Below are 12,183 nucleotides of genomic sequence, written 5' to 3'. Positions count from 1 at the left end.
CTTTTTGAATGGCGGAGCAGGCTCGAGGGGCTAGATGGCCTACTCCTGTTCCTAATTCTTATGTTCTTATCCAGCAAGTATTGTCAGTAAAGGGCAGCAGTCCAAAGTAAACAATGGAGTTATAAATATTCTGGGCTTGTTTTAAACTACTTTGCTTATCTTGTTTGATTACCTTATGAGGATTTGGGAGTATTTATTTTTACCATCCCTTTAGATTAAATGGGTAGGGGAGAATCCATGACAGGTTAATATTATACAGACATATGACAAGATGGATAAGAATAGAGACTCATTAATACTCACCCTATCCACTAGATGGGGAAGCCTTGGGCCGTGCCCTCCCCAGCACTAATAATGCTACCTCATGGGGGAAGTGAAAATAAACTATGCTAAATTCAGGAAATCTTTGGGAAGTTCTCCTCAATTCTACAAGGCAATCAAGAAAATTCTAGCAGATCATGATTACCGATGACTTATCAATAGGTGAACTTAAATGAACCACACAACCATAAAACATCCCGATGTCCTCCACTTCAAGCCACATCTTAAAGGACTGTAGTATGGCCCTATTTACCGCATTCACTGGTAATATGTTCCAAAGGACAACAGTCTCAGCAAAACTTAATAGTTCCTGGCATCTAATCTGATTAATTGCCAATGAATTTTATGTGTAAGCCTGCTAGCTATTGATTTGAAGGGGGTGAAACTAGTCTTCAGCAAAGCGCAAAACAGGTGCGGTATAAAATAGGCTGCCAATTCGCTATCGCCTGTTTCACGTTTTGGCCAGAGACCAATTTCATCCCCCAAATATCTGATCTAAATCTACTACATCCAATTCTTTCATAAATGTAAATGTCTCAATCATATTTCCTGAGTCTATGTTTTTCAAAATGAATAACTCTAACTCTCTAAGCCTACCTAAGTTTAGGTTTCATCCTTGTTGCCCTCTGCAGTCTCTCCAGAGCCTTAATATTGATAACAAATATGTTACGAAAACTGGGCACAATACTCTAAAGGCAGGTGAACCTTAAACCTTATAAATCCTAAGTACAGAGCCCTTAGTTTTGTACTATATTACCTAGCAATAATTGTAAGAACCGTATCACGACCTTATGTTGCTTGGGATCTTTTAATGACTGGTCAGTGACTTCACGCAAGTCCCTTTCCTGCTCCATTAATTTAATGCATTAAATAGACATGTCTTGGTTGCCTGGTCCCAGGTGCGTAACACAGAACCTCTCCAGATTAAATAACATTTTTACCATTTATGAGCCTATTTATTGATCTATGTCAGCTTACTATACTAATCTCTTTATTACCAAAATTTACAGATTATGTATCATCCCCAAATTTACTTGTACAATTAATGACCTCCTCCAGATTATTAATAATAGTAACAGTAAATAATCCAGCACAGAACCCTGAGGAAAGAAAATTGTCACCAATCCCCAATCTGAACACTTTCCATCAAAAATTATTTTATTTATACAATTCTGACCAATCAAATCTATTCTGCTATTTACCAAGTAATACAATGACATCTAATTTTTTTTAATAGTTACACATGCAAAATTTTCTGTAAATCCAAGTAAACAATATCCCCCTGGATTTATTTCAACTAGTTACATTTATTTTTAAGTGACAATGATGTTAGTGAGGCAATGCTTCCTTTTAAAGTTATATTAGGTATCCCCAATAAGTGTGGTACCCTCTAGATTTTGTTTTTGGATTATTATATATAATGCTTTCCAATATCTCCCCAACAGCTACCCAGTTAAGCTTACTGGTCATTGGCCTATAGTTGCCAGGCTCTGATTTCTTTCCTTTTTGAACTAACAGGACCATATGTAATACAAATATCGCACCCTTCCTATCCTATTCAAGAGACCATCTACCCTCTTATCAATATTCTTCAATCAAACTCCAGGCAAATACATAATGCAATAGAAATTGGACGAGCCATACCCATTCCTTCCAATGCAGGCAATGTGCAAACTTTGTGCTGCCTGTCAATTTAAATAATAGGAATAACGTGCAGCACTGAACATGCTGCTGAATGGCTGCATGCCTCAGCAGGAGGCCCAAGTTTGTGCCAGAGCGAGCACCACTTCAAGCTACCCTGAACTACTTAAAGGCAGCCTGCACTTCTTAAAAGGCAGGTGCCTTCTGGTTACAGCAGGTGATGGAAGTGGCTGGGGAAGAAAGTGAGAGTACGAAGAAGACAGTCCGATGGCGCAATAGGGGAGAGAGTGAGCACCAAGATTCTCTGGTGCAGCACTGGAGTCCTTGGTGCAAGAGGTGGACAGGAGGAGAGATTCACAGGAAGCCCTCCAGACAAACTCTAAAAAGGCAATGGGAGCAGATAGTGATCATGGTCAATGCCAACAGTGTGGTCCCAAGGACCTGGATGCAGTGCCGCAAGAAGTTTAATAACCTCAGATGAGTAGGCAAGGTCAATGAATTCATCCTCAAATGCCATATCCTTACAAGTGAACAATTAACTCAAGACACTGCTCAATTCAGCACTCCCCCTTCACTCACCTACCAACAATCTCTATCAATTATGACTCATACCTCACCCTCAAACACTTACCATTGCTGCAAGCCTCATACCATCGCACAGCTTGCACACACTGCCAGCTATTCAACTAAGACAGGCACATCCCCAAACACATTGCACCACATTCACTGATACACTTCCCTCTCTTGCAGGAAAAGATGGCTCATACTGGGATGCAGCAGGAGCGACAAACAGGGAGACGAGCGCTTGCATAACCTAACCCCCATGGAGGAATTGGTGTTGACAATGATTGGAGTGGCAACCGCTGAGCCCATGGGTAGTGGTGGGGCTGAAGCAATCCAAGATGATGGTATCCTTACACCTAATCCTCCTCCTCGCATCCCACTTTCCCCTCATCCCCACAATCATTTCTGATTTACAAGCTGCAGATGGTGGACGCATGCACCACTTGGTTCCCGCTCCCCTCCCCGCAACCCTACCCTTGTGCTTTTCTCCTTACAGACAGCAAAGAACTGCAACTTGGCCGGGCACTGGTGGAGGATCAGGAACTGCAAGAAGGAAGTGATGCTGAAAATGCACAGTCATTTGATTTCACACTCACAGCTACCAGCTCAGCTACTGACAATCTACATACTTTAGAGGATAGGCTAGACGCGGGATCTGCATGTGCTGAGACACCGGGCATGAGTGGCCTGCAGATAGGGCAGTGGGAAAGGGTACCGCAGATACCAGCTCCCCAGAGGGCATGGACGCAAACGTGTTCTGTTACACAGGATTCAGATAAGAATTTCGATAGGTCGGCTTACAGAAGGTTGATGGGTATGCACAATGAAATGTTTGATGCATTAGCAGGTCTGCTAGAAAGCTTGTGTGAAATGTCAAGGAGCATGGAGGAGTCCGGCACCAACTTGGCTCCATCGATGCACTTATGGACCCAAGCATGATGCAGCATCAGATGGCCGATGTCTCAGCTTTCATTGCAGCACAAGCAGAAGCCACCCAATGTCTGGGTGCTGCAGTGGAAGCTCAGACTTCTGTCATGCAAGCTCAACTTGCTGCCACAAGCAGAGCCTGCCTTCATGCAGGCTTAGCTTGCTGCTATGCAAGCTCACACTGCTGCTATTGTGGATGTGGTTACATGTTGAAAGGAGCTTGCAGCATGTCACAGCAGTCCAGCAATCTGTCCTCCAACAGTTTACTAGGATTGCTGAGGCGCCGCCCAGGGGAATGGCAGTGGTTCTGTGGAGCACGAACCTGCAGTCCTCTCTCAGGATGACTGCATTCGTGTTCCCACCACTGCCACTCTACCAGTGCCTTTGCTTTTGCTGGTCAGCCAGCCAGCCTAGACTGCTGCCGCCCATGCCGAGGTGGTGCAGTCCGAAGCTGGGCCTTCTTACCCAGAGGTTGTTCTGCAAGGTCATTGGCAGCCTTCCACCAGCTGCAGCCATTGGGGTAGCACTGTGCAGGAGTACTAGGACAGGCAAAAGCACACAGAAGACGGGCACTAAGGGAATGAATGCACAAGTGTGATTAGTTGACTTTGGTATGTAATATGGGATAGTTTGATTTATAAATTTGGTTTGGAATGTAAGTTTTGTGGTGACTTTTATTGTAGCATTGTGGCCAAGAGGACACTGATGTCAGCAACAGGAAAGGCAAGCTGTGGGACTGTTGGTAAATGGGGAATTGGGATTGTGTTCACTGGTACCACAGTTGAATGAGTTGATTATGAACATCCTGGCCAGAAAGGGGCTGTTTTGGTTGACTTCTCCTTTTTCCTCAGCTCTTCACCATATGTGTGGTGGCAAGGGCTGTGCCCTCATGATGGTGAGGTTGTGCAGCATGCAGCAGACCACAACAAATCTTGAGCAGTGCTTTGGTGAGTACTGCAGGGCTCCTACAGAGTGATCGAGGCAGCAAGAGCGCTGTTTAAGCACGCCAATGGTCTGCTCTATCAGATTCCGTGTGGCAGCATAACTTTCGTTATATGCATGCTGCACACATGTGCTTGGGTTGCTTACCAGAGTCATGAGGCAATAGGTCAGCAGATAGCCCTTGTTGCCCAGTAGCCACCCTCTAGTTTGTCGTGGTGGCTCAAATGCAGATGGTACAGTAGACTTCCACAGAATGAAGGCATCATGACGACTGCCAGGGTACCGAGCATTGACCTGAGTATGGTTGAACACTAGCTGGACATTGAGGGAGTGGAATCCTTTACTGTTGTGGTGCATGTGGCGCCCGCATAGCGATGTGTGTGCAGCTAATGGCACCCTGCACCATGGGGAAGACTGAAATCCTCGCGAAGCTGGGTGCTCGTTCCATCTGCTTCTCTCTGGAAAGAGAAAATGAAATGTATTCACCTCTCTGCATACAGAGCCTCAGTGATCTCCCTTATGCAACAGTACACGGCAAACTGGGAGATGTTGGAAATATCGCCTATTCCAACCTGGAAGGAGCCCAACATAAAAATTCATGGCCACACTCACCTTTACAGCCACAAGCAATGCTGTCCGCATCCTGCTCTGAGGCTGCAGTTCTGTCTGCAACAGGTGGCATATTTCAGTGAGCACCCTCTTAGTAAAGTGGAGACGTTGCACATACTTCCTCACTGAGACTGAGGTGGGAGAATTGCTCTCAAGATCCTGGGTGAATATGGCCTCCTGCTGAGAGCACTTCTCCCCCTCCCTCTTCAAGCAGTTGCCTCTGCTCTATCTCCCTGTCATGCTGCAGGCCAAGTGGGATACAAGCTACTGAACCTATGTCTGGGAGCAAATAGTCTGAGCAGAAGCCTTGAAGTAACCTACCACACCAGTCCCTGGACATTTCAATAACTCCAAATTAGATAACAAACCATCAAGAGCCAGCAGAAATCAGTCAGCAATAACCTAAAAGTAGCTGATGATCCATTTAAATAGCACTAGTGGGGAGGGGTCCTTCCTGCTGCTGAACATGTGTTAGCTGTGTGTGTTTAAGAGACGGCATTAGCATTGAGGTCGGAAATGGCAGCACTGGCATCAAATCAGTGTTACATGCTGACTGACATCACGATGTGCCTATAGTGCATACTTCCGGTGCATGCTCCCAGTGCCCACGCTAATGACCTCACCAAAATGGCATCCAATGGTACCTGAAGTGTGCGTGTGGCACAGATGCCATTCGGATGCAAAACAGCACCTGTAGCCCCGAAAAACCTGGCACTACGGAGCCGGTTTTAGCGGCCAATGACTCTATAGTACACTTGGTCTACAGAAGTGCGCTTGATGGGCCAAATGGTTTTCTCTGGTTTTCTGCAGCAACACAAAGTGTGAAGAGGAAAACACAAAGTATATGTAACAAGGTACGGAATGCAGACACATAGGGCCCAAGTTTCCACACGATAAAAAAACGGGCGCCCCTCCGAGCTGGGCGCCCATTTTTCATGCCACAAAGTGCGCCTAAAAAAACCCTCCGTATTCTCCACCTCCCTGCAGGTCCTCTGGCCCTCGGCGCGGCGCAGTAGGAGGCGGAGCTAGGACCCTGCGCTGAAAACAGTGCCGGGAGCTCTGCAATGCGCGCTACAGTGGGCACGCAAGTGCAGTAGCTCCAGGCGCCCGAAACTGTGTGGGAGGAGCGCGAAGCACGCAGTCCCTAGCCCTGGCCGAATGGCCTCACTGGGGCTGTGTGAATAAGGCTCCTTCCACGGCTAGCTCCTGCTTCCCCCCCCCACCGACCGGACCGGACCCAACTCGACCCGCCTGTTGCTGCCGCTCCGGCTTCCCCGCCGCTCCTGCTTCCGCACCCCCCCCCTCCCCCCCCCCCCCCCGACCGGACCCGATTCGACCCGCCTGTCGCTGCCGCTCCTGCTTCCGCCACCCCCCCCTCCCCCCCCCCCCCACCGGACCGGACCCGACTCGACCCGCCTGTCGCTGCCGCTCCTGCTTCCGCACCCCCCCCCTCTCCCCCCCCCCCCCCGACCGGACCCGACTCGACCCGCCTGTTGCTGCCGCTCCGGCTTCCCCGCCGCTCCTGCTTCCGCACCCCCCCCCTCCCCCCCCCCCCCCCCGACCGGACCCGATTCGACCCGCCTGTCGCTGCCGCTCCTGCTTCCGCCACCCCCCCCTCCCCCGCCCACCGGACCGGACCCGACTCGACCCGCCTGTCGCTGCCGCTCCTGCTTCCCCGCCGCTCCTGCTTCCGCCCCCCCCCGGACCGGACCGGACCCAACTCGACCCGTCTGCGTCTGCCGCTCCCACCCGACTCTACTCTCGCCCCCGGATCCAACCTGACCTCCCCCTCCCCGACCTGACCTCCCTCCCTCTCTCCCTCCCTCCCTCCCCCTCCCTCTCTCCCTCCCTCTCTCTCCCTCCCTCCCTCCCTCCCTCTCTCTCCCTCCCTCCCTCCCTCCCTCCCCCTCCCTCCCCCTCCCCCGCCGACCCGAACCGAACCTCTCTCCTCGACCCGACCCAACGCCACCTACCTCTGGTGCTGGGGACGGGCCCTGACCGAAATCTCGGGCCCGGCCCGTTCAGCCTTCGGTCCCGACGGCAAACCGCTTCCTAAAGGCCTACCTGAATAACTTTCACACAGGTAGGAACATGGTTTATTTAATCTTTGCTTATAAATGTTTATTCAGGTTGGATTTATTTGTATAATATTTGTATAAGTATAACTAAGGATTTATTGTAGAATTTAATGACTTCCCTTCCCCCCCTCCCCCCCCCACCCCCCCCCGTTCCCTACGCCTAATTTGTAACCTGCGCCTGATTTTTTAATGTGTAGACAAGGTTTTTTCAGTTCTACAAAAATCTTCACTTGCTCCATTCTAAGTTAGTTTGGAGTACGTTTTCACCGTGGAAACTTTGAAATCAGGCATCAGTGGCCGGACACGCCCCCTTTTGAAGAAAAAATTCTGTTCCAAAGTAGAACTGTTCTACCTCACTAGAACTGCAGATAAAAAAATGTGGAGAATTGCGATTTCTAAGATAGTCCGTTCTCCACCAGTTGCTCCTAAAAATCAGGCGCAAATCATGTGGAAACTTGGGCCCATAGACTGGAATTGAAAAATGGGTAAGTCCATTGGAAATAACGACAACTGTGCCGATAAAAATGTGTGAAGGCTGCAGTACATGAGGATACAGTTGAAAAAATATATAATTCTGGGATCTAAACGATAGGTAACAATTTAGAGAACACAGGCAATAAGGCGTAATACAGAATTACAGAAATAACAACTACTTGATTAGACCTCTATTTTTAACCACAAATGCAAATTATTTCTTATACATAACTGAAATGACACACTTTTCAATGTCACATTTATGTGTGGTTTAGTGCATTATGTGCTTATACAAGGTGTCTCTATATATCCTTTCATTTATCAGAATATAGAATTCTGCTTATTTTGATGGTCAAAACTGTAAACCTATAATCCTAGGATGGCAGAATTTTTAATGTTCACAAGCTGTTTACAAATAACTGGTTCTACTAAAAACTGTTATTTCATTTTTAACTGAGATAAACAATCACCACCCAATGGCTGAGGCATTTATACTTGGAAGCAACTAAAGAAACTGGATGGTTAGCTCCGCAACAATAATCTGAGTCTTTGGAGCTTGACTGATATTCAGTAATCATTAACTACAGAAAAGTGATATATTCTACTCATTCATTTGTTACAGCTTCCACTGTATTATTTTGTGTCTGAATCCAACTATGTATGATTCCACTATTACTAATTACTATCGCATTCATCATTGTCTATATTTAGGGTACTGTGTGAACAGGAAATCATTAGCAACTTCTCTCTCTTTGTGTACTGTCTCTGCACACATCTCTGAGGTTTATCCACCATTTGTTCATTGCTTGACGTTATGCTTTCTTGGATGATGTCTTTATTCGGATTCTTTGTACCATCATCACTGGACTGGTCTATGGCTTCTGCTAGCATGAGAGTAGACTCAAAGGAGTCCTCATCACCTAACTTTATGTAGCCCTTACTGTTGGTACAATCTAAATGTGCGCAGCTTGGATCTATCCCATCACTCTGCATCACGGAGGTGGAAGAATAGTCATCAAGATTCAGAAGTTCGGAGTGAGTTGACAAAATGTGGAGGGAAAGATTGGATCCTAATTCTCTCTGAAACAGAGCAGGAGAAACCTGGGAAACTCGGGGAGAGGGATTTTGTGAGCTGTTGTTGGATACTAATTGGTTACCATTTAACCATGAGGTATTTGACGTCTCTGTTTCTATGTCCTGGTTATTATCTCCAAGGCGATCACTGCTTATGGTTGCATCCGTTGAAATGCATTCAATAGTTGCAATCTGATCAGAGGCAACATGGTCAAATTCTCGTTGAGGTTCATTACATTTTTCCGAAGTTTGTGCTTTATTCCCATTTTTCCCATATTTGGCATCACCCTCTTCCAGGACACAATTGTTCAGTTTAATGACTGGGAGTGTGAATGCATTAATGGAAGAAGTGACAATTGACTTAGCTCCACACATTTTGGGCATTTGGGTCTTATCATTCATTTTGATTCTGTCTCTGCAAATACTGTACACAGTATCTGATAATGTCTTTCTATCTTTGGGGATTTGTTGCTGCAGGTTTGCTACAGAATCGCAATACTTCTTACCAGCATATTCTTTTGGATCCATAAGCTTTACAGTATTGCCAACGGGTGTCCGCCAGGTACTTTTGGCCAACATTGCTGCACAAAAAGAATCAGGAGATTTGAGATTATCCATACTTTCGGACTGCATATAGTTGACAAAACCATTAAACGGCCCACAATCCTTTGTCCTCAAATTGTGTATGTCTATAACTGTAGAATAGATGTCTCGTACATTAATTATTTTAGTTTTCTTGTCTCGGTTTTCATGAAGAACTGCATTGGCACAGATAAACAAAAATATACCAATTCCCATAATGAGGGGTCCTAAAACCTTCAGCTTTTCAGAATGTAAGTAGCTTGCTAAAAGACTAGAAATAATCTCCAGCGTTGTAGTCTCTAACCTAGTGCTATTGGTGGTATTGTAAGAGTGGACCGTAATAGTCTCAAAAATGTCACTGCCCTTAGGCCAGTAGCCCATCACTGCCATTGCAATACCGAACAACAGCACCAAGATTCCAAATACAGCAATCAGTCCCGAAATGGAGAACAGCTTCAATTTGCCTTTGACCACCACCACATCATTCTTGCATTTCTTTTTTGCTTTCCTTTTGCGTTTAGTAACCCGATTATGCGATCGAAAGGAATCTTGTCTCCTGGCTGAAATACGAAGGAGCCCTCCTGTTGCTATCATGATAAATCCACTAAGTAGCTATATCTGAAACAAACAAGAAAAAAACAATTTAAGGAATGGAAACAGATACAGCAACGTATGTAATTATTACAAGGTGACTAAACCTAATTCATAGCTGGTGAGCTGAAATGCCACTTATTGCAACCAGTTCAAGTTTTAAAGATGAATTTCCAGGAACTGACGGTGACTGACACACACACTATTTGGTCACCTTATGAAACATTTGTCATCACTTCAGGAGCATTGAGCAAATTCTGGGAGATCTCAGCATTTCATCAGGAATTGGAAAAGGCAAGATGATTTCAATTTGAATAGCAACGATGTATTCAACAATGATCTTGTTTTTTGGGGAACGGGAGCTCATGATCAGTGGTCCAGCAGAGAGATATTACAAGTTTGTCATCTACAGCAGCAAATCGTGTTATCTGCACATTTAAAACTTCATAGCAAGTCAATGGCATTTATAAATTCTAGCTTCAGGTGCACAAAGTATCATATTTAGTGATAGGTGTGTTTACAAACTGGTTTCCCATTTTTCAGTTTTATAAAGTTTTTTTAATTTAAAAAAGTGGATAGGCAAAAGAATTTAATGACTGTTGTTACATAGCCACTCCTTCAGCAGTAAGTACTGCAGTAACGGAGTGGATGAGGTACTTGCAGGTTTTAGTACTAGAAAGGTTGCCCATCAGGTCACAAAAAGTAGCAATTATGGTGATTGCAAAAGCCATAAACTAATTCTGTTTTACAACCCAATCCCCCACCAAACAAATTATAAAAGTATAGTAAAATATAACACATCATTCGAGATTACACCTGAAGACTTAAACCCTGATTTTAAGTCCCTGCACCTGACAAGAACAGGACATGCATGGATTAAAATAAGGGCAGAGGCCTAACTTCTCCGTTCCTACCACATTCCCACCCGCCACCTATTTAACTCCTGGTTTTCAGGAGGCATGTGAGGCACAGTCAAGCAATTATGTATCAGTACTTTATGGAGAAATCTGCTACCTAAATAAGAATTATTCAAAATATTTAACATTGCTTCCCATTCATATAAACATCAGGTTTGATATGATGATTTTCAGCAGGCATGATTTTAACCAATATTATCATTGTTTGCATAATGCAGATCTCATCATCAGTAGTTTTGGTCTCCTAATCTGAGGAAGGGTGTTCTTGCTATTGAGGGAGTGCAGCAAAGGTTCACCAGATTGATTCCCAGGATGGCAGGATTGACATATGAGGAGAGACTGGATCGACTGGGCCTTTATTCACTGGAGTTTAGAAGGATGAGAGGGGATCTCATAAAAACATATAAAATTCTGACGGGACTGGATAGGTTAGATGCAGGAAGAATGTTCCCGATGTTGGGGAAGTCCAGAACCAGAGGATAAGGATAAGGGATAAGCCATTTAGGACTGAGATGAGGAGAAATTTCTTCACTCAGAGTTGTTAACCTGTGGAATTCCCTACCGCAGTTGATGCCAGTTCATTGGATATATTCAAAAGAGAGTTAGATATGGCCCTTAACATAGAAAATAGGTGCAAGAGTAGGCCATTCGATAGGATCATGGCTGATCATTCCCTCAGTACCCCTTTCTTGTTTTCTCCCCATACCCCTTGATCCCTTTAGCCGTAAGGGCCATATCTCACTCCTTCTTGAATATATCCAATGAACTGGCTAAAGGAATCAAGGGGTATGGAGAGAAAGCAGGAAAGGGGTATTGAGGTGAACGATCATCTTATTGAATGGTGGTGCAGGCTCGAAGGGCTGAATGGCCTACTCCTGCACCTATTTTGTATGTTTCTATCATCATTGGCAATCCCTCGGAATCGAGGAAGACTTGCTTCCACTCTTGAAGTGAGTTCTTTGTGGCTGAACAGTCCAATACGAGAGCCACAGACTCTGTCACAGGTGGGACAGATAGTCGTTGAGGAAAGGAGTGGGTGGGACTGGTTTGCCGCATGCTCTTTCCGCTGCCTGCGCTTAATTTCTGCATGCTCTCGCAGTTGAGACTCGAAGTGCTCAGTGCCCTCCCGGATGCACTTTTTCCACTTAGGGCGGTCATTGGCCAGGGACTGCCAGGTGTGGGGATGTCGCACGTTATCAGGGAGGCTTTGAGGGTGTCCTTGTAACGTTTCCGCTGCCCACCTTTGGCTTGTTTGCCGTGAAGGAGCTCCGCAAATCTATAGAATAATCATTATTGAGGAGGCAATTTTAACCTACCCTAAATATTTTGAACAATTCTTAATTAGGTATCGATTGCTCCATAAAGTACTGATACACAATTGCTTGACTGAAAGCCAGTTCTGTTTATTTTACTTAAAACCTAGTTGAGGAATAATTCGGTATGGAGGCAGGAACACAGGAGAA

General features: G+C 45.5%; 1 protein-coding gene across 3 annotated transcripts in view; it reads right to left on the bottom strand.

Annotated features, from left to right (window-relative positions):
• Positions 1–7,299: 7,299 nt before the first annotated feature.
• LOC139259541 (transmembrane protein 200A-like) overlaps positions 7,300–12,183 on the bottom strand; it is a 60,643-nt gene continuing 55,759 nt past the window's right edge. For all 3 annotated transcript variants that reach the window (XM_070875030.1, XM_070875047.1, XM_070875039.1), the window contains exon 2: positions 7,300–9,830. In XM_070875030.1, coding sequence (XP_070731131.1) covers positions 8,232–9,806 — 1,575 coding nt within the window. In that variant the 5' untranslated portion in view covers positions 9,807–9,830 and the 3' untranslated portion in view covers positions 7,300–8,231. The remainder of the gene's footprint in view (positions 9,831–12,183) is intronic.

This window comes from Pristiophorus japonicus, chromosome 1 (genome assembly GCF_044704955.1).
Source record: "Pristiophorus japonicus isolate sPriJap1 chromosome 1, sPriJap1.hap1, whole genome shotgun sequence".
In the NCBI taxonomy this organism is placed as follows: domain Eukaryota; kingdom Metazoa; phylum Chordata; class Chondrichthyes; family Pristiophoridae; genus Pristiophorus; species Pristiophorus japonicus.
Note: the sequence above shows the minus strand (reverse complement) of the source record. Positions and strands in the feature narration are given on the sequence as shown.